We start from the raw sequence: 22,286 nt of genomic DNA on the forward strand, positions 1-22,286 counted from the left end.
TGGTAGCCACTAGCCACATGTGGCTATTGCGCATTTGGCCTGTGGCTAGTGCAACTGAGGAAGTGAATTTTAAATTAAATAACCACATGTGGCTAGTGGCTGTCATACTGTAGAGCATCTATTGCCTGACCAGTGACTTAATACCATCTCAAGCTTCCTGTGTTGGGACCCTACTGTTTACCAGATAATTTATTAGCCAGTTTACACAAATTATCCCATCATCTACTCACAGCCTCTCATAAAGAGGTATTATCACCCCCATTTTAAGGGGGAGGAGATGGAGAATAAGAAAACCATCCCTAGAGAGGGGTAGAGCTAGATTTGAATCTGGGACTGACTGGTTCCAGTACTTATGATCGTTCTGTGATAGCACACTTCTTTGTATTGTTTTCTGTTCATCAGTTGCACAAACTGATTCTCCACAGAGCACCTTAGCATCTATGAGGACCCTCTTGCCCTTACCTATGAAATAGTCTTCCATGCCCTCTCTTCTCCATTCTTTCACTTTGGGATGACTTCCCAGGATGGGCCAGCAGGTAGACACCATGACTACGGAGCCCGAGCGAGGTGGAGAGTAAGTGTAGACAGAGGCTCCCAGCACTTAGAATCAACTGGTATGATGGTTGGCTGCAGAGGGGTTGAAGGGTAGAATGCAGAGCTGAATGGAAACCTGTGAGATTTGAGGCAGGGTGTTTGGGGATTTCAGTTCTCTTCTTAGCCCCAGGAAGCTTCAGAGTATAAAACCAGAGGACAGGTAATTGTCTCAAGCTAGGACTCTGGGTATCTACAAATTGGAGAGAATACTGGTTCATGCATCCATTCACTCAGTAAAAATAATCAGTCACTTAAGGATTTGGATTCAAAAAGGCTATAATGAGTCCTGAAAATCTGCATTTTAATAAAACCCAGGCAATTCTATGGCCCATAGATCACACTTGGATATCAAATTGTCTTGGTGTCAAATCTCATCTCCTTTCTGTGCTCAGTTGTGGGATCACAGGAGAGTAATGCCTCCCATTCAGTGCTCGCTCACTTGCAGGCTGCTACTTTAAGACACTATTTTGGGTTTCCCAGTTTACAACTGGAAGTAGTCTCTTTCTCCTCTGATCTGCCCTGTAACACAGGTTCTCAACCTTGACTACACATTAGAATAACTGGAAGAGCTTTAGAAAAATACTGATGGCCTGGCACCAGTCCAGACTATTTGACCAGAATCTCTGGGGTTGCGGCTTGGACATCTCCTAGGAGAGCTGACTCTGATGTGCAGGGTCGAGGACCCCCTCACCTTATGTCTCATGCCTTCAGGGCATGTGCCACATCCTGCTCCATGTTTTTTGTTTCTCCTTTGGGCTGGGCTGAGTCACCTTTGAGCCTCCACAGCTATTATAGCGCCTTTCACAAACACACTCAATAAGGCGTTTTCAACTGAATAACATGTTTCTCTATTTCAGTTCAGATTTAAGGGCACCATAATATTGCCTCAGAAGTTGGAATCTTTTGCCCAAAGACTCTTTTCTACGTCCTTTCTTTTTTTTTTTTTTTGAGACGGAGTCTCACCCTGTTGCCGAGGCTGGAGTGCAGTAGTGTGATCTCGGCTCACTGCAACCTCCACCTCCCTGGTTCAAGCGATTCTCCTGCCTCAGCCTCCTGAGTAGCTGGCATTACAGGCGCGCATCACCACACCTGGCTAATTTTTGTATTTTTAGTAGATTTGTATTTTAGGGGTTTCATCATGTTGGTCAGGCTGGTCTCGAACTCCTGACCTGCTAATCTGCCCACCTCGGCCTCCCAAAGTGCTGGGATTACAGGCGTGAGCCACCGCGCCCAGCCTCATCTATGTCCTTTCTTAACCATCCTCTTTTTGCTAGATTGTGAGTGGCCTCTTCCTTCAAGTATAGCTCTGTGTATAGCACCTATTGTTAGAGCAAGGGCCAGGAGACAGAGGAACACTGGGGATTAGGGGCCAAAGGGCTGCACTTATTAGGCTTCAGGTAGCTGGTGCCAACCTCTGCCAGCTCTGGATGTCTCTACTGTTGGCAGCACAGGGGCTGAGGAAAATCATCCAGGATGGAACATTTTTCCTGTAAAGCTTCTTGGCTCCATGGTGGGCAAGTGGAAGCAGGCCTGGTCTCAAGCAGAATCATGAGACAGATGAAGATCCCTCAGATGCCCCATCTCCCTTTTTTCCTCCTTTACCAATGATTGCTGGACCCTGCCACCTTCCTAGAGGCCACTGTTCCCATGCCTTTCCCCTTAACCCTCCCTCTAAGCCTCGTCCGTAAACTCATTCACTTTAAGTTGATTATTCCTAATCAAGTTAAGTATACTACCCACTTTAAGGGTTTTTTTGTTTGTTTTCAAATTTTAAAAAGGAGTGTTTCGAATGATGGAGTTTTAGCTGTCACTGTGAATTAAGTATTTTTGAGGGCAGTGGGGGTTCTTTCTGAATTCCCAAAATCAGTGTCTGCCCACTCTGAAATCAGAGAGATGTGGGACAGCACCTGTTTCTGGAGGGGTCACTGCCTCTGTTTTAAAGAGGAGATTCTGCCCTTGGAAGCCCACCTTCAAGACACCCCTTAGGGGTGCCAACAGAGGTTCTCATGTGCCCCCTCTGCCCCTGCCAGATGTGGATGAGTGTGTGGAAGGGACTGACAACTGCCACATCGATGCTATCTGCCAGAACACCCCGAGGTCATACAAGTGCATCTGCAAGTCTGGCTACACAGGGGATGGCAAACACTGCAAAGGTGAGGCTGGGAGGGCACCTGGAGGAGAGGGACCTGTGGAAGAGGGCACACCAGTGCCACTGCCCTCAGTTGGCCACTCTCCATCACACCAAGGCTAGAAATTCCACTGGTCAAGTGGTGGGGGGGGGGGGGGGGGGGGGGCAACTACATCTTCCCAGAGAGGGTGCCATTTTCTAATTTGCACAAAGGCACCATGCAGGCTAGCAGAGGTCCTGGTGGGGACAGTTTACAGCCCACAACCCGGCTGGGGTGGGAGCATGAAAATCATGAGACTTAGGCCTGAGGTTCCCTGGCATTGGAACTTTTATCTTTAGACCCTTACACCACGTCCACAATGGACGGGAACAGAAAGTGTGCTTCAGAGGAAGTTCATAATGTAAACACATTTTCCTCTCATAATTAAATCAATGCAAATTAAAGTAGCCTTGAGATACTAAATTTATGAGCTTCAGTGTTGGTGAGACTTTAGTGGACAGGGTACACTTGTTAATTCCTAGTTGCATTATAAATTGAAAAGTAATTTTGTAATACCTACCAGGAATCTTAAAAGGTATTTCCTTTGATCCAGAAATTTTACTCTTGAGAACTTACTCAAAGAAACAAAATGATAAATGGGAGAAGGTGTTCTTTGATGCATTATCTATGATTGTAAAATAAATGAAATAAGTCTAAATCTGTAACAATAGAGAAAAAAGAGTTATAAGAATAGAAAAATAATATTCTGCAACCACATACAGTGGTAATTAGAATGACTGGAGACCTGAAAATGTTTATGACTTAGGTTTAAATGAAAACAGAAAAATGCTAAATGGCTTATAGGCTATGAACATTACTATGTAAACACAACAATAAGGCTGAGTCTGGGGGTGGACAGTGGGTTCACAGGTGGGTTCAGCTGTCTCAGCTTCTCTTTGCCTACAGACGTGGATGAGTGCGAGCGAGAGGATAATGCAGGTTGTGTGCATGACTGTGTCAACATCCCTGGCAATTACCGGTGTACCTGCTATGATGGATTCCACCTGGCACATGACGGACACAACTGTCTGGGTAAGCAAAGGAGAGGGGATTTGGTGGAGGGATGTCTTGTGGAGAAAGAGATCTTTTCAGCATTTCCTATTTCCCAGGGAAGGAGGAGCGAGTGATCAAAAAGAGCTACATTCACAAGAGAATAAGGTCAGCCTCCCCTTTGAGACTGGCCACTTGGAATGAAAAATCCTGCTGGATGAAAAACATTAGAGGAGAAGTTGCTATGAAATGCTCCTAGGGCAAGGGCCAGGAGATGGGAATAGGGGTTTAGCCAGTGGTGAGGCATGGTAGGAAGCTGATTTGGCTCCACACAGATATCTTGGTTCTGCTGCTTACTAGCCTTGGGTCTTGGGCAAATCAGCCAATCTCTGGAAATCTCAGCTTTCTCCTCTCTAAAATGGGGGTGGGACCAGGTGTGGTAGCTCACACCTGTAATCCCAGCACTTTGGGAGGCTGAGGCAGAACGATTGCTCGAGCCCGGGAGTTCAAGACAGGCCTGGGCAACATGGTGAGACCCTGTCTCTACAAAAAATAATAATAATAATTAGTCGTGGTGGTGCACACTTGTAGTCCCAGCTACTTGGGAGCTCTTCCTTGGCTTGAGCCCAGGAAGTCGAGGCTGTAGTCAGCTGTGATTGTGTCACTGCACTCCAGACCGAGCAATCCTATCTCAAAAAATAACTAAAATAGAATGGGGTGGTAATAACTCACTTGAAGGCTGCTGTGCGAATCACCACAAGACAACATATGAAAAGAGCCCTGTACAATCCTTAGCACATAGTAGGAGCTCAGTAATGGGAAGAATGTTGTTGATGATGATGACAGGGCATCCCTATGCCCCAGGGAGCCTCTGACCCTTGCAGGCTTGTTTTCTCCCAGTTCTTCCTGCAATCTCCAGTCTCACCCTCTCCTCACTGATCTCCTTTGTCCCACGAGCTGGATCAGAGATAAGAGAATCTCTAAGGAACTGAACTCAACTTTGGTCTCTGTCATTTTGGAAAATTACTTTGACTCTTCCCCAAGTAGAAAATCTGAAGCTCATAGCAGAAAAGGATTTGAAATTTGAACCCAGGGCCTTCTCCTAAATTCCTTTGCCCTGTAGCCACAACAGAAAACAGGCACTAGAAGCAGAAAGGACCAGGAAAGGAAGAGAAACAAAAGGAATGATGCCCATAAAAGCAGGCTGGGCTGGTCCCCACCCACCAATTGACCAAACAGATGAATTATCTGAAGTCCTATTGGCTGAGAAGAACCTCCTTACTGCAGAGCTGCCTCCAAACCTAGTCATAACCCATCACTGGACCCAGGCTATAGGTTTCTACACCCAATCCAGGCCTCCAAACCCTGGTATCTGCTGAGCCCTTAATCCCAGCCCTGGTCACCTCTCCTACCATTTTAGCTTCCAGGGAAGGGCCTCATATCTGCCCAGTCACCCTTGAGGGCCTCTTATGAAACTCATGTGGGAAGGGAAACTGTGGCAGTTAGACCAGGACAGTTGCCTACAGGACATGCACATACGCTTTTGAGTTCTTTGGCTGCCTTTGACTTTTCTAGGCCCCTGATTCTCACCATATCTTGTTTCCCTATAAGTGTTTTGGGGAGAACCAACCAGAGGAACAAGAGAATGATTAGGTATAGAGAGGGTCAAGGGACAAAGATTACCTAGGGTTAGGGTTCCCCTACCTTTGGCTCTTAGGGGAATTTTGAGAAAGTTGTCCATGCTCTGGGACTTAGCTTCCCCACTGAGAATTGGAGGAAAAAGCTTGGCTACAGTAGCAAAGCCACAAGGTTAGATGGTAAGGGGAGCAGACAGAAGGATAGAATGTAGGATGTGGCAAGAGCAGGAAGACAGGGATGGGGGAGAAGTCAAGAGAATAGCAAAAGATAGGGTGGAGACAGGAGCAAAGCACAGGAAGGTACACCTTAGCTCTTCCAACAGGTGCACCTCTCAGGCAAGAGCCAGCTGGATCTGGGCCCCTCTGCCCTGGGCAGAAGGGGAAGAGAGGGTTTCAGGATCTCAGCAGAGAGGGTGGGAAGGCAGATGAAGCCCTCAGGAGCCCAGATTCTAGCTGCTCCATTTGACAACCAATCTGCATGATGCCTCCCGGGCCAAGGCAAACTGAGAAGGGCCATGGACTTGGGAGGGCAGTAGCTAGCGTAGAGATGGAGTCAAGGTGTTGAATTGGGGCCCCAGGGTGAGCTTGGCTCTAGAACCTAGGGGTGGTGATTTGGGGGTGAGAGCCTACTGTTCTTCCTGCCCCTAACCCCCACCATCTAGGGTGTGGCCTGGCAGCTCTCCCCAGATCCCTCCCCGCCAAGTTGTCAGACTTTGTTTTGTTAAACCAAAATAGGAGAAAGGCTAGAAAATATGGCAGCAAGCCCAGGCAGAGGGGGGAGGGGAGGAAGGATGGGGCCATGGCCTGTCCACAGAAATGGTCCCTGACCCACAAGGAGTTGAGGCTCAGCTGCCTTTCCCCACCCTGCCCCTCCAACCTCAGCACCATGGCCATAGCTCTGCCTGCACCCAGAGTCACTTCCCAGGTTCCTACATTCCCTGGCTGCTCATTGCAACCAGCTGTGACCCCCCGTTACCTCTCCAACCAATGTGACCAATCTCCATCCTTACCTTCATTACTGTTCCTCTTGCTCTGGCTTCTTTCCTGGTATCCTCTGTCCTCATACCCAGTTTACACAGGTGAGGGAAAGGGAGGCATGGCTTCACCTAGGTGACATGTGAGGTTCAAAGGTCCCCTTTTCCCCCACTTGCTTAGCTTCCCAGCTCTGCCCTCAGGGCAGCCTTTTAAAACTTAGTGGAATATTAGCTGACAAGGGTGTGAGGACTTCCTGGCTTAAGGCTGGGCTTAGGGGGTGGTAGTTCTTAAGACTGCCTTTGGTGCTGAAGTCTTGGGATACACCCTGGACCCTGCCTGCACCCCATGGCCCCACCGACTACCTATCCTGCACAGATGTGGACGAGTGTGCCGAGGGCAACGGCGGCTGTCAGCAGAGCTGCGTCAACATGATGGGCAGCTATGAGTGCCACTGCCGGGAAGGCTTCTTCCTCAGCGACAACCAGCATACCTGCATCCAGCGGCCAGAAGGTCAGCCCATGACCTGGGATGGCCCCATCCCTGTCCTCCCCAGGCTTCTCTTCCCAGCTGTCCCTCAACAGCCCCTAAGTCTCACCGTCCGTTCTCACCTCAGCTAGCTCCTCCTTCTCTTGTCCTTCAATTCAATCACACCCCAAAGGATCTAGGAACAGACACCCTGTTAGGGCAAAATCTGGAGAAATTACTTTGAGGTTGGGGTCAATATGGGATTAAGGCTACTATGGAGTATCCTCTGTGTCCAGACCTGAGGTGGATGTTGTCCCTAATTGTAGGTGGCTGAGCTTCTCTAAGCTGCTGCCTATCTGAGAGGGCCTCACCAATACCTTTTCCCTTGTATTGGCCTGGGAGGGTCAGGCAGGAATAATGGGTTTATATTGTCTGTTTCTATGACTCATGCCCCCCACTCCCACTAGACTGTGACATCCCTGAGGGCAGGGACTATGTCTAATTCATTGTTGTATCTCCAGCACCTAACATACTGCCCAGCATGTAGTGAGAGTTTAATAAATGTTTGTTGAATAAAATTGCATAGTAAATATCTATACCAGTTACCTTCCACTCGCATTGTAGATCTGATTTCTACTGATCTTCTCAGTTTGACTGTAAGCTCTTTGAGGGGAGTAATCACACCTTGTATTTTTCTCGGACCTTCCTAAATCCACCCCATCTCCAGCACAGTGCTGGACACCTATTATACACAATTTTGTGGTTGTTTGAAGGAGAGGGTGATCATTTGTTCGGATGAGTATCAATAGCTAGCTATTAATACATCATTCAGAACAGCTCTGAGCTCTGCTCATGAGCACCCAGGTCTGTGGGGAAGACAGGAGGCCTGGGACAAGGAGAGTCAGTCCCCTCCTTGTGTTGAATTCAACCTCAGTGGAATTCTCCCAGGTCCCTAGGTCCCCAGTTGCCCCTTGTAGTCCTCCTCTTCTAGACATCCAGGGGTACAGAGCATTCACCCCCCTTTCTTCTCTTTTAGAAGGAATGAATTGCATGAACAAGAACCATGGCTGTGCCCACATTTGCCGGGAGACGCCCAAGGGGGGTATTGCCTGTGAATGCCGTCCTGGCTTTGAGCTTACCAAGAACCAACGGGACTGTAAATGTGAGATAATTGGGATGGCAGGTGGGGCAGTGAGGTCAGGAGTGAAAACAAAGAGGAGGGGTATAGGGCTTCAGGAGCAAGAGGATAGGGCTGGGAGGAAAAGGGAGTATAGGGGAGGCAACTAGGCAAGGAGGCCAGTACCCACATTGTAGAAAACTGTGGAACCCAGGGAGGAGCAAGCTGACAGGGCCCTGTCCTCTCTGTGCACAGTGACGTGCAACTACGGTAACGGCGGCTGCCAACACACATGTGATGACACAGAGCAGGGTCCCCGGTGCGGCTGCCATGTCAAGTTTGTGCTCCATACCGACGGGAAGACATGCATCGGTGGGTGAGGCCAGGGGAGAACTCAGTCCACCTGAGATGGGGGTGACGGTGGGACCCCTTGGGAACCGGGGAAGTGGAGGAGTGGATGGGGCCCAGGTGCTGGGAACAGAGGGACTGGTGAGGGAGTTAAGACCCAGAAAATGCCAGGTCTAGTAAGGGACAACTCTAAGAGAGACTGAAAGGCTCCCTGGCCCCCTTCCCCTCCCCAACCCAGTGGTTTTACCACCCTGTTCCAGGAGCCTCACCATCCTCTTCATCACCGGAAAAAGTGTTGCCAAACTGGGAATAATTAGCAGAGTTGCTTATTGACCAAGGCTGTAGTTGAGAACTGGGAAGAGAGCTGGGGAAATGCATCTCCTTAGGCCTGACCAGAGGCCCTTGGTTGACTAGTGTGATAAGAGAGGAATTGTCAAAGCCAAGTGTCCCCACTCTGCACCTGAGGGTGGGACAGAGTGCTCCTTCCTGGAACAACCATCCCTGAACTGACAGATGGGGTTTCCTGGCTCCAGGTATCTTTTTCCTCTTTATTCTTTCTCTCCTCGCTCTCCTCCTGCAACTCCCCTTTCTACTCACCTCACCCTTGCCCCCATTTCCTTCTCTCTCCTCCAGATACCAGTGGTACTCCCTCTCAGCTCCACCAGCAATCCTCTTTCTTCCTCACCAACTCCAGCCTTCCATCTCTCACTTTGATTTGAGGCCCTCTTAACCTGGATCCCTCTTCCTGAATTCTTAGGCCTTATCTCATACATTTTCAGGTACCCTAGATGACTTTAATTCCTTAAAGTTAATTCCTAATTCCCTCAGCCTTTAGGTCTTTAGTGCTGAGAAAGATAATGGAACAAGGTTTCCTCTTGGAGAAGTGGGAAATAAAATGAAGAGGTTTGGCTGAGAGAGAGGCTGTGTTTTCACCCAGGCAGGGCACAAGCTTGCTGTGTGGGCATGTTTATGAATGACTGTCCATCTAGTGGGCTATGGCATGCTGAGGATGGGGGTATGTGAACCCGGTCACTGTGTATGAAGTTATGTATATCAGAGACATGACATTAACTGAAGAACTAGACTCTCCAGAGACCTGTCCCTTTCACTGCAGGAACAGGAACTGGAGAGCAGATGATGCTCTTACAGGGCTCCCTCAGGCAGTTGCTCCAGAGACTTGCATGTCCAGTTCTACAGTCCCTATATAATTAAAATCTCTCCTGCCACATTTCCCTCTGAATTAACTCTTCGGAGACCCCAGAACATTTTTAGGTCTTCTCGATGCCTTCTTTGGGCTGGTGTGTTTCAGCTCCTTTCATTTTTTACTCATAGGTCTAGTTATTTTGCTTTTCAAACTTCCCACCACCTCCTGGATACATTCACACATCCCCAGTCTCTCAAAAGAGATTGTTTGCAGTCCCCAAAGAAAAGATGCATGAGTCAGGGGCCAGGGATGTGAAGGTCTGATTCCTCTCTGATTTATTTCTGTTCAGAGTTCCAGACATGGTTGCTTCTGAAAACACCCTTACTGAGCTTGGGCTCTTCTCTAACTCAAGACCTATTCCACTACTGGGCCATGGCCAAATGAGGCAGAAAAGAGCAAATGAGGCAATTCTGGGTTTACAGCTATATTCTTTCCTAGTTCCTCTTCCTCTTCTCCAATAGAACTTATTTTACCTTGCCCTATATCTAATTTTTCTGGCCATCCCTGGTAAGAGGAAACATCATTGCCTGGGACCATCAGGACATTCAGATTCAGTGGGAAGACTGAGAAGGCAATATAGTTTAGCAGAAAGGGCGGCACCCTTTGGGATTTGGGATTTTGTGGTTAGTAAGACTTGAGGGTGCATCCCAGCTTAGGCTTGGGCAGGCTCTGTGGTATTGGGCCCATGGTTGGTTGCCCCTTTCTGAGACTGTTTCAGTTTTTCAGTCACTTGAGGGGAGCTTGGCATCTTTGGGGATACCACCAGACAGGATAAGGATGAAGAGTGAAGCTGTCATAAGGGTCCCAGGGGCTAGTGGTTTGGGCTGGCAGTGGGGAGGAGAGGGTGGGGAGGGGTCTGGGGCCCAAAGGGCCACAGTGGCTTCTGCCCAGCACCTAAACAGCTTTTTTACAATGTCAAACAGGGGAAAGGCGGCTAGAGCAGCACATCCCCACTCAAGCCGTTTCTAATGGTAAATATGTCTGCTCTCTCCGCTTGCTCTCACTGGCTTGCTAGGGGAAGGGCTAACCCGCTGGGGCTCCCACTAACTGCATGCCCACTGGGCCTGACTGGGCCTCAACTTGCCATCAGGGCTATCCTGGCAGCCTGGGCACTGGGCCCACTGGGTGACAAGAAACCTGAGTCCCTAAGATCTGGCCCGGGAGCTTTCATGTTGGTCTCGTCTTTGTTCCTGTCACTCTCCCTCTGCCCTTCCTCTTCTGCTGTCTCCTCCCACACCCACCTTCTAACACCCCAACCCACTCCCAGCTATCTGCTCCCCACCCCCGCTCTACCCACCAGACTCATCTTCCCCATCATGCCCACTGTGCCACCTGAGATAGCGGTGCGATAGGGTTAGATGCCATCCCCTCCTTGGGGCTTCTTTCTTGGGTTCTTACGCACATTAGTTCACAGTCCCAGCATCACTCACCATTCTCTCCCACCATAATGATTAAGAGCATGGCATGTGTGTTCAGGCAGACCTGAGTTTGAATACTGGCTCTGCTACTTTCTAACTGTATGACCTCAGGCAAGCTACTTTCCTCTCTGATCCTCAGTTTACTTTTCTATAAAATAACAGTCCTCCCTTAGGGTTGTAATGCTTGAGATAGTGCATGTAGAGCATCTACCTGGCAAGTGCCTGGCACAGCGTAAGCACAGAGTAACTTGTGGTTTTAATATTGTGACCTAGAGAGCAAAGGGGTGAGACTATCTGGTCCTGCTGCCCCACCCTGCTCTCGAGAATGCCATCCTGCAGAGGTGGGCAGCTATGCCCAGCTTCCTGTCCAGCCTGGGATGGACATTGTGCCAGCTCTGCTATTCCCTGTCCTACATCCTTCAGAAGCTACCTGGCCTTGGCATAAGATATCCGTGCCCCTCCCCCTGCTCCTGGGCTTAGTGGACCTCTTCTTATGCTAAGAGCACTCTTAAGGGGGTGGCTAGGCTTGGAACCTGAACTCAAGGTTCCCTACTAGGTTCCTCCCATGGTCTTGGAGAGCCTCAGGAGAGACTAAAGTGGAAATGGCACAGAGGATATCCCACTCCACGTTGAGCTGCTCCACACATGGGCATTTGAGGGACCAGGGCATGGCCAGGGACCCGTAGAGTTAGGCTTCTTTTAGAGCCCTGGCCTTCCTGTTCTCATTGGTGACAAGAGTTGGGCCTGAGTGTGGGGAGTCAGAGACTCAAGAAGATGACAGTACATCCAGTAATGCTCTTATTCAATTCCCTTGATTCTGAGAACCACTCTTCTATCTTCCCTAGTGGAGGCCTTGGGATTCTCTCTCTCTAATGGGAGAATTCTAGTCACCCCAAGAGGACAGTCCACACCACCTCCACAGTCTCTGTATCAGGGGCCTTCACTGTTTGAACTAATGGCTTTTCCTTGGACACATCTGACTTTCCCAAGCTACCATTTAAACCTGTTTTTCTCCTGCTCTGAATTCAGAAAATAGGGAGAGTGACCCATCCACACTCCTCCTACTCTGACCTTTTAGTGATAGGGAAAACTTACTAGTTAAAAGGGAGCAGCATAAGAGACTTAGCCAAAATAAGGATTTAGGTCTTACCTAGCTCTGAGGTTCTCTCTTTCACTAACCTTTTTACACCCTTCCTTCTCCTCTGGATTCTTCTCTTTCTTTTGCCTCTCCCCTCTCCTATATAACATCTCCCCATTAGCAAAGTAAAACAACAAAACAGCCAGCTTGTCTCCATCTAGAACTAAAAGGAAGGTTTGGGAGGAGTCAAAGGTAGATTAACCAACCCAGTATGTGCTACCTCCTCTGAGGATGAGCAGTCAGTTGGTCCTGGAAGTGCGATCTTTCTTAAGACAGCTAGGCAGCGGGGAAGGGGAAGATAAATTGATGGGTATTCTTCAGTTGCCTTAGGAATGGCCAGGCTCATTCTTTCCAATCCACCTACAATAAGATTGTCCCACCACAATCCCCACCCACCCACCAAAGAGATAGTGGAAAGAGGAAGAAACTCCTATCTGTCCCTTCTGGTTCCCTGGCGGCCAGAACCACCCTCACTTAGCTCCCATCCCTCCCTACTGCCCCCCCACCCCCCGCAACCTCCTCCACCCCCTCGGCACATTCCTGCCTGACAGCTCTGGCTTGTACCTGCCTCACTGCTGTCCACCTTGTTTCAATCAAGTAGGGGGCAGGGAAGTGGACTGCTTGGCTGTACTTGTGAGGGGATGGGGGTTGGGAGTGATGGGAGGAAAGGGGCTAGGAGCCTCCCTCGGCTTAATGCTCCTTCTAAAGCACAGAGAGGCAGCTGAGGCCTTCCCTTGGGCCTCTGTGGTCTCCACTACCCTCAGAGTTTGGGACTCCTCCAGGCTTGCAACCTCGTTACCATCCCCCACCTCCCTCCTAAACAGAGACCTGTGCTGTCAACAACGGGGGCTGTGACAGTAAGTGTCACGATGCAGCGACTGGTGTCCACTGCACCTGCCCTGTGGGCTTCATGCTGCAGCCAGACAGGAAGACATGCAAAGGTAAGGACTTTGAGAGGACAGAAGCAGAGTGACCTTTGGTAAGGGCCTGAGGTTGGGACCAGAGATAGGGTGCCTATTATGGAATAACACCTCCCTAGCCTCCTTCTTATGAAGAACCTAGGACATAGCTAAGGGTTGTCTCCTATCTGCCCGTTCCATCTCAGTTCAAGGGACAGAGACGTCCAGCCAGTTCCTTAGTGCCCCCTTCCCCTACCCAACCTTGTTTCCCTACTCTCATTCCTATCCCCCATGAGTCCCTAACTCTCTTAGTTAATGGACATGCAATTCACATTTGCCTCTGGGTCTGGAAGGATATTTGAGCCCTGACTTTGTGTGTGCATGAGGTCACAGGTGTGTTCCATAACCTTCTTACCCCACATTCTTCAGACCTTCCCAGTGGGCTCTGGGGAAACAATCTTTCCCCCTCGAAAGGCTGTACTGGTCAAAGGGAGAGTAGGATACTAGTTAGGAGGACTGAAGCTGGAGCCTGGCTACTTGGGTTCAGATCCCAGCCCTGTCTCTTACTAGCTCTGTGATCCTGGGCAAGTCACTTAATGTCTCTGTGCCTCAGTTTTCCATAGTGCTCACCTCATACTGTGTTGTGATTAAAAAAGTTGTTATATAAAAAGTACTTAGAATAGTGCTTGGCAAATGGAAACACTTTGTGTTAACTGTTATTACAGTATACTTATACCGTATAACTATACTGTTATTACAGTATAGTTACCCACATTATCCATTCTGTTTCCCTTCCTTTTAATTAGCCAGGTCTGAGGGAGAATGGGGGGAAAGGGAGGAGGAAAAAGGAAGAGTAGCCATACTGAAAATGATGATTCATTAGGTCCATATCCCCTAGTCACAAGGAGTGGGGACTAGGAGGACTGGGCTCGTTCTTTGTGTCTTTTGGCCCAACAGCCGCGAGAGGAGGGGGGAGGCTAGGGCAGCAGGTCAGCCAGCCAGAGTTGAGAGGTTTCCTGCTTGGAAGAACTGTTGACAGGTATGCTAAGAGTGAAGTGGAAGGCTGCCTCCCTGCCCCCTCCCCCACCCAGGGGTGAGTAGCCTGGGTCCTGTCTGCCACCAGCTTGGGGAACTTGACCTCAGGAAGGAAGCCATTCACCAGCCCCCCTTTCCCTTACTAGTGCTGAAAGCTGCCTCAGGCCTGAGTCTCTCCAGATCTCTCCCAGTTCAGCCCCTTGCCTGGCCCCCAGCCCTCCCCCATCAGCTACCCAGCCTCACTGGCTCTCTTGGAGGTCCTCCCTGCCTGGCCTCTTTCCCAGCTCCTCCTCTTCCCTAAAGGCTGCCCCTTTTCAGTGAGTCCCTTTTGACTCTCCACCTCTCCCTGCCCCGCACGCCCACAACCCCCCAACCTGAGAGACAGGAAAGAGATAACCCTACCCACCAGCCTTTCTGGGAATGGCCATCAGCTGGAGACTAAGGGCTAGCCTGTTAGGTCAAATGCCCACCTGCCCCCTCCTCTAGGTAATTCCCTGAGGGCCTGATTCTAGTTTTGGTTCCAATTTGTCCCCTTATAAGAACACTCAATCCCAGAAGAGAGGGTGTTACTAATGGCCACAGATCTCCTGAACAGGAAAGAGAAAGAGGAGAGAGAGGGAGAGAGGGAGAGAGAGAGAGAGGGAGAGAGGGAGAGAGAGAGGGGGAGAGAGGGAGAGAGAGAGAGAGAATCAAGAGGCAGGCCCAGGACTCCTTCATTTTTGCATGTCTCTTGTCAGTGAGGGAGGGACCTTTCTCCTTGTTTGTTCTCAGCCTTTGATAGTATCTTTTATCCTGTTTTGTCCTCCTTCTTCAGATATAGATGAGTGCCGCTTAAACAACGGGGGCTGTGACCACATTTGCCGGAACACAGTGGGCAGCTTCGAATGCAGTTGCAAGAAAGGCTATAAGCTTCTCATCAATGAGAGGAACTGCCAGGGTGAGCAGACTCAGGCAAAGGTGAAAGCTGTAGGAGAGGTTCTTATGGGAGAGCTTCAAGGAGGCCAGAGGACTAAAGTCTTAGAAACTCAATAGATATCATGCAGAGTCTCTATAGGCAGTGTCATCCTGCAAATTAGCAAATGGTACTCCCTCCTTCCCCTCAGCGGACCAGCTCCACATCAAAGCACTCAGCTGGGCAAGGACTGAGGGATGGATTTCACCCCAATTCATATCCTTGGCAGAGTAGGACGTACCTAACCACACATGGTGGGCCCTGACCTAAAGGCACTAGATCTTGCAGTTCCTAATTCCAAGGACTCCAATAGAGAGGGCAGAGAAGATGGACTGGCATTGTTAAATCACTGGTCCTAGAGCAAGGACGTGAATAGGGACTCTTCAGTTCAAGGGGGAGAGCCAAGGCCCCTCACTTGGGTCCTTCACCTGAGCAAGGGTCAAGTGCTCCAAGACAGATTCAGTGGCTTGAATCTTTGCTCTTCCAGATATAGACGAGTGTTCCTTTGATCGAACCTGTGACCACATATGTGTCAACACACCAGGAAGCTTCCAGTGTCTCTGCCATCGTGGCTACCTGTTGTATGGTGTCACCCACTGTGGGGGTAAGCTAGTAAGCTTGCACCCCCAGCCACCCTGGCCCCTCACCTCTTCACCCTCCAAGTGAACAGGTCCCTGTGTTGGCTTGTGGCTATGGGCAATCCCTGGTGCATGCACCATGTCTTCATCCACTGTGACAAAATAGGAGGAATTAAGATAGCTTTTGAAGAACTGGGAGACTGGGGAAACAGCATCCTGCCTCCAAAATTCCTATCTCCCATTCCTATAACTGTCCCTGAAACCCCACTCTCAGCTCCCAAATGACAGTCTCACTGGCTAGGAGGAGTGGAAGGCTTTAAAAAGCTTATCGGCTTGGCCCCTTCTCGATCATTCCTTTGGGGACAGAGATAACGGAAGGAGGTTTAAGCTCTTCTCAAGCCAGTAGTCATCTTACAGTGCCTAGAATACCTTTTTAACTTTTTTAAATTGTAAGAATATTTAACATGAGATCTACCCTCTTAAGTTTTTAAGTGTACACTACAGTATTGTTATCTATAGGCACATTGTTGTACAGTAGATCTCTCGAACTTACTCATCTTGCATAACGCAGGGTACCTGGAACTCTAACCAAAGGCCCTCACTCACTGCCCACTCTCTGGCTCTTCCTCAAACTCCATCGTTGTTTTTCTGTCTCCCTACTCCTTCCCCCAGATGTGGATGAATGCAGCATCAACCGGGGAGGTTGCCGCTTTGGCTGCATCAACACTGCTGGCAGCTACCAGTGTACCTGCCCAGCAGGCCAGGGCCGGCTGCACTGGAATGGCAAAGATTGCACAGGTGGGCAGTGCCCTCTGCTGACCAAAGATGACACTGCAGTTTCAGGGGGCAGTTGGGGTTCTAGAAAACATACAGTATCATCTTGGGGAAAGGTGTGAGGTGTGAAAGGGTGGAGAATGTAGCCATTTTGAGTTAAAGACATGAAATTTGTAGTAAACAATCCCATCATCAGTCTCCATGGGTACAACAATAGTTATGCAAGTAGCTGATTCCTCCAAATTACCCAGCTGAGGGAGAGGGTGGGAAAGGAATGTACTCATTTGCTCAGGCCTCTCTCCCCTTCCTAGAGCCACTGAAGTGTCAGGGCAGTCCTGGGGCCTCGAAAGCCATGCTCAGCTGCAACCGGTCTGGCAAGAAGGACACCTGTGCCCTGACCTGTCCCTCCATGGCCCGGTTTTTGCCAGGTACATGGGAGGAGGGTGCTGGAGAGCTTTGGAGGAGAAAAGAGGAAGGACTGGCCATTCAGGCAGCTCCTTCGTTCCCTTTGGATTCCTCCAGCCAGTGGGGATTGGGAAGGCAGGTCAGAACTGTGACAGGCTCTTTCTCTCAGAGTCTGAGAATGGCTTCACGGTGAGCTGTGGGACCCCCAGCCCCAGGGCTGCTCCAGCCCGAGCTGGCCACAATGGGAACAGCACGAACTCCAACCAATGCCATGGTGAGCACCAGCCCAGAAGCCCTGTTCCCACCCTACTCTCTTAACATTAATCCCTTATTTTTGTTCTTCATCAATCCCCTGGCCTGCCTTTCTCCTGGATCCTCTTTTTTGCCCTGTAATTCTCCACCCCTGCTCCCTCACTCCCTCTGCCCTAACAGCTGATCCCCTTGGCTTTCATAATCTCACTCCCCCAGCCAAGCCCCTGGCTTATTGCCCAGCTTCTCAACATCCCCCATGGCACCTCTGACCTCCATGGGCATCCCATACTGTGCTGAGTTTCTACCATCCCTCTAGAGGCTGCAGTGCTGTCCATTAAACAACGGGCCTCCTTCAAGATCAAGGATGCCAAATGCCGTTTGCACCTGCGAAACAAAGGCAAAACAGAGGAGGCTGGCAGAATCGCAGGGCCAGGTTTGGACTGGGGACCCCATTCCAATTGGCTATCTGGCCACTAAACCCTCCTTACCCCTCAGCTCCTCTGATTAGTGAGATCTCTTTCAAAAACCCACCAGCATCCTGAACTCTAGGCAGAGCAGAGGAAAAAGCAGCTGTAGGCATAGCAGCCAAGGAAGTCCCACGCTATTCCCCTCCACCAACTAATTAGGACCCTAGACTAAAACAGGATTGAGAGATAGTTACAGTTAAGAGATCTGGGGAGGTCTGTCTGGGCTGGGAATGAGAACTTTCCAGGGGATGTCCCTGGGGTTGACAAGGCATCTCTCCCAGGTGGTGCCCCCTGCTCTGAATGCCAGGTCACCTTCATCCACCTTAAGTGTGACTCCGCTCGGAAGGGCAAGGGCCGACGAGCCCGGACCCCTCCAGGCAAAGAGGTCACAAGGCTCACCCTGGAACTGGAGGCAGAGGTCAGAAGCGAAGAAACCACAGGTGGGACTGGGGGCACTGTTGGGAAGAGGACTGGAAGGGGAGGGCAGAGGTGGGGAAACCACAGGCCTCAGCAGCAAAAAGAAGGGATGGAGCCTGTACTAGGGGCAGACGCTGCCTGGTGCCAAGCCTAAAAGCTAGTCCCTCTTACCATGTCCCTCTTAGCTCCCAGCTTTGCTCCCCTGCCCTCCTGCTCACAGCAACTCTTTCTCCTCCTCCCCAATACACATGGCCATCCACCACCAGCCAGCTGTGGGCTGCCCTGCCTCCGACAGCGAATGGAACGGCGGCTGAAAGGATCCCTGAAGATGCTCAGAAAGTCCATCAACCAGGACCGCTTCCTGCTGCGCCTGGCAGGCCTTGATTATGAGCTGGCCCACAAGCCGGGCCTGGTAGCCGGGGAGCGAGCAGAGCCGATGGAGTCCTGTAGGCCCGGGCAGCACCGTGCTGGGGCCAAGTGTGGTAAGGGAGCTTACTGGGGAGCAGGGATATAGGAAAGACCCAGTTTGGGCCTGGCTCAGAGCAGGACCCTTTGTGGCCTCAGTTGCATTTCTCAAATTATGAGGCAGCCAGGATGCTCCCTTCCCTGGTCCCAGGCTGAAATCTAGAAGGATGCCAGGTGGGGCCGGCAATCCTCCTGCACACGGCTCTGGCCCTCCTATCCCCCCAAGTAGGATTGTGTTTGTTCCCAGACAGAGATTCTCCCTGAATTGGGGGTTGTGGGGGGGAGTGGGAAGGGGAGTCCCAGGCCTGGGTGGTGGGAATTGCGGGGGTGGGTGGCTAGCGCGGCCGACTCTCCCTCAGTCAGCTGCCCGCAGGGAACGTATTACCACGGCCAGACGGAGCAGTGTGTGCCATGCCCAGCAGGCACCTTCCAGGAGAGAGAAGGGCAGCTCTCCTGCGACCTTTGCCCTGGGAGTGATGCCCACGGGCCTCTTGGAGCCACCAACGTCACCACGTGTGCAGGTGCCAGGGGAACAAACAATACAGAGTGGGGTAGGGTGGGCACTGGGACGCCCATGGGCATGGGATTTCCCAAAAGGCAGGCCCAGGCTCCAGGCCACTCTCTTAGTCAACATCCTGTTTGTATACCTTTGCCCTCTGAGATCGGGTGACCCCATGTGGATGACTCAGGACCATCCCCATCAGAGTTGGACCATTGATTCATTGCAGGTCAGTGCCCACCTGGCCAACACTCTGTAGATGGGTTCAAGCCCTGTCAGCCATGCCCACGTGGCACCTACCAACCTGAAGCAGGACGGACCCTATGCTTCCCTTGTGGTGGGGGCCTCACCACCAAGCATGAAGGGGCCATTTCCTTCCAAGACTGTGACACCAAAGGTGAGTAAGCTACTCACCTCCGTGGGGGATGCCCCAACCCCAACTACTCCCAAAAAACTCTCCAGGTTCCCAGAGTGGACACTGACCCACTATTTTCTCCAAACCAGTAATAGGCCCAGCTACCTGACCAACCATACCATCCTGCTTCCAGGACCCACCCTGCCCCTCCACTAGTTCCAAGCTTGGGAACTGAGAGATAATTAACAGTCCCACTTACCCCTCCACTTTGGAGAACTGGTGGCATATTCTCCTCCATATCCCAAATGAGTTTCTATCTAGGTTTGGCACTGTGCTCAGCGTCTGAAAGAAAAGGATTGGCACTGTAGCCAACCACTCTGTAAACTCTGTTTTTCCATGGGCTTAAATTCTGGTATGACTGGGAAAGGTTGAGACCCTAGAAAGAACTTTGATGTATCTGATCTCCTGATTCTCCAAGATGAATGTATCCTGTCCATCCCATGCCCCATAACTCCCACCTGCCCACCATCTTGATTCCTGCCTTTCTCCCTTGCATGCAGTCCAGTGCTCCCCAGGGCACTACTATAACACCAGCATCCATCGCTGTATTCGCTGTGCCATGGGCTCCTATCAGCCCGACTTCCGTCAGAACTTCTGCACCCGCTGTCCAGGAAACACAAGCACAGACTTTGATGGCTCTACCAGTGTGGCCCAATGCAAGAGTACGTGGCAAGCCAGGCTATGGAAAAGGGAGGAGAGGCGCCTGGGAGCAGTGGACATCTAAAGGAGGGGTGTGAAACCAACAGGGAGCAGGGCTGGGGGGTGGAGGGGCAGGAAAGCCCCACCTTCCACCTCTCCCCAACTCACTCAATCTCAAGGCCAGTTGCTAGGCTAGACCCTGTAGCACCCTCTCCCTGGAGACAGGTAATGAGGAAGCAGAGACAGGTGAAGTGACAAGAGAAGGTACTAAAAGGGCAGGAAGGAAGATGGACCCAGAGCTTGGAAAATAATGATGAACTAGGATGCAGTCTTCTCATAAATGTCTGACCTCTCCTTCAGAACTCTTCAGTTCCCCCAGTGCACTTCCCCACTGACTTCCCTTCTCTTTCTTATTTTATCCACTGGGGCTTGGCTGCAGATCGTCAGTGTGGTGGGGAGCTGGGTGAGTTCACTGGCTATATTGAGTCCCCCAACTACCCGGGCAACTACCCAGCCGGTGTGGAGTGCATCTGGAACATCAACCCCCCACCCAAGCGCAAGATCCTTATCGTGGTACCCGAGATCTTCCTGCCATCTGAGGATGAGTGTGGGGACGTCCTCGTCATGAGAAAGAACTGTGGGTGGCTTGCAGAGCTGGGCCAGGGAAGGGCAGTCCAAATCTGGTTAAGGCGGAGAGACAGAGAGACTGATACAGGAAGAAGTGGGGCAGTGAAGTCACGGATCTATGAGGGTGAAACAGTGAGAGGCCTTTGGGAATAGAGAAGCTAACAAAGGAAAACAGCAATGATACATGTTTGGTAGAGAACAGAGTTAAGAAAGCTAGCAGTGGAGCTAGAACTCCAATGGTGTTACATGTGTCACTTTACTATCCTAGCATTTTTGTCATTCTATTCATTTAAATGTCAAATTTATTACACTATGTGAGCGCCCAGGTATCAAGGAGGAATTGTGGAATGAGCCCAGTGGGCAATGGGAGAGGGTGTGGGGTAGGGTGTGTGTATGTGAAGGGGGAGCCTTTGTCAGAATGATTCTCTCTCTTGCCCCATACCCCCACCACCAGCTCTACAGCCCACGTTCTAGGAGGGCTTGGGTAGCCTGCCCTGCTGCTCTACTGACATGCTGCTTGCCTTCCCAGCATCCCCATCCTCCATTACCACTTATGAGACCTGCCAGACCTACGAGCGCCCCATTGCCTTCACTGCCCGTTCCAGGAAGCTCTGGATCAACTTCAAGACAAGCGAGGCCAACAGCGCCCGTGGCTTCCAGATCCCCTATGTTACCTATGATGGTGAGCCAAGGAGGTGGGTGAGAAGGGGAGGTACATCAGTTTTGAGAGGGAACCAGGAGAGCAGGAAGAGCTCCCGCCCCTGAGCCCCTCCCCTTGGTTGACTTTGCAGAAGATTATGAGCAGCTGGTAGAAGACATTGTGCGAGATGGCCGGCTCTATGCCTCTGAAAACCACCAGGAGATTTTAAAGGTGAGTGAATATTAACAATAATGATAGCTAACATTTAATGAGCATGTAACAAAACAATGTGCAGGCAATATGCTAAGTGCTTACATGAATATTCTCATTTGATAGACACAATACTCTATGAGGTAGGTGCTTTCTCCATTGCCTCCATTTCTCCATTTCTCATTACAGATGAGAAAACTGGGGCATAGAGAGTTAAAGAACCTGCCCCATGGTAAAGCTGGGATTTGAGCCCAAACCCATCCGACTGCAGCGTCACCCACACTATATTACACCTTGGGGAAAACTTGGAAGAAAAAGGGAAAGTGAGGAGAAGAAATGTACCTACCTCTTCCAAGAGACATAGGGAAAATGAAGTATAGAAAGATACTTTTGCATAAGTCCCTTCCTTCCCTTATGCCCTCCCCAGGCCCCATTAAGCAGCAGCAGATCGGCTGGGCACTGTGGCTCACGCCTGTAATCCCAGCACTTTGGGAGGCCAAGGCGGGTGGATCATATGAGGTCAGGAGTTTGAGACCAGCCTGGACAACATGATGAAACCTCGTCTCTACTAAAAATACAAAATTAGCCGGGTACAGTGGCAGGCGCCTGTAATCCCAGCTACTCAGAAGGCTGAGGCAGAATTGCTTGAACCCAGGAGGCAGAGGTTGCAGTGAGCCAAGATGGCGCCATCGCACTCGGGCATGGGTGACAAGAGTGAGACTCTGTCTCAAAAAAACAAAAACAAAAAAAGCAGCAGATCTAGCACAGCTTTCTCAGAATCAATTTATGTACAGACTTGACAAGGAAAATAAATACTTCCAACATTGAAGAATGAACTAGATGCCCTGGGTCAGTGAATCCCAATTTGAGAAAATCTTCCTTAAGAAAATATAGTCTGGCCAGGCCCGGTGGCTCATGCCTGTAATCCCAGCACTTTGGGAGTCCGAGGTGGGTGGAT

At 50.5% G+C, this 22,286-nt stretch overlaps 1 protein-coding gene across 3 annotated transcripts in view; it reads left to right on the forward strand.

The window, feature by feature from the left end:
• SCUBE3 (signal peptide, CUB domain and EGF like domain containing 3) overlaps window positions 1-22,286 on the forward strand; it is a 39,756-nt gene that overhangs the window by 11,254 nt on the left and 6,216 nt on the right. Inside the window, exons 2-22 of one of the 3 annotated variants that reach the window (XM_025382600.1) lie at window positions 2,625-2,747; window positions 3,669-3,794; window positions 6,740-6,874; window positions 7,866-7,991; window positions 8,202-8,318; window positions 10,422-10,469; window positions 12,879-12,995; window positions 14,803-14,925; window positions 15,428-15,544; window positions 16,191-16,316; window positions 16,604-16,720; window positions 16,867-16,971; window positions 17,266-17,382; window positions 17,698-17,856; window positions 18,100-18,315; window positions 18,658-18,819; window positions 19,027-19,194; window positions 19,713-19,874; window positions 20,291-20,488; window positions 21,008-21,160; window positions 21,270-21,349. In XM_025382600.1, the coding sequence (XP_025238385.1) occupies window positions 2,625-2,747; window positions 3,669-3,794; window positions 6,740-6,874; window positions 7,866-7,991; window positions 8,202-8,318; window positions 10,422-10,469; window positions 12,879-12,995; window positions 14,803-14,925; window positions 15,428-15,544; window positions 16,191-16,316; window positions 16,604-16,720; window positions 16,867-16,971; window positions 17,266-17,382; window positions 17,698-17,856; window positions 18,100-18,315; window positions 18,658-18,819; window positions 19,027-19,194; window positions 19,713-19,874; window positions 20,291-20,488; window positions 21,008-21,160; window positions 21,270-21,349 (2,795 nt within the window). The remainder of the gene's footprint in view (window positions 1-2,624; window positions 2,748-3,668; window positions 3,795-6,739; window positions 6,875-7,865; window positions 7,992-8,201; window positions 8,319-10,421; window positions 10,470-12,878; window positions 12,996-14,802; window positions 14,926-15,427; window positions 15,545-16,190; window positions 16,317-16,603; window positions 16,721-16,866; window positions 16,972-17,265; window positions 17,383-17,697; window positions 17,857-18,099; window positions 18,316-18,657; window positions 18,820-19,026; window positions 19,195-19,712; window positions 19,875-20,290; window positions 20,489-21,007; window positions 21,161-21,269; window positions 21,350-22,286) is intronic. The other 2 variants (XM_025382601.1, XM_025382602.1) reach the window with 2 other exon arrangements.

The sequence above is a fragment of the Theropithecus gelada genome, chromosome 4 (assembly GCF_003255815.1).
Source record: "Theropithecus gelada isolate Dixy chromosome 4, Tgel_1.0, whole genome shotgun sequence".
Classification (NCBI taxonomy): Eukaryota; Metazoa; Chordata; class Mammalia; order Primates; family Cercopithecidae; genus Theropithecus; species Theropithecus gelada.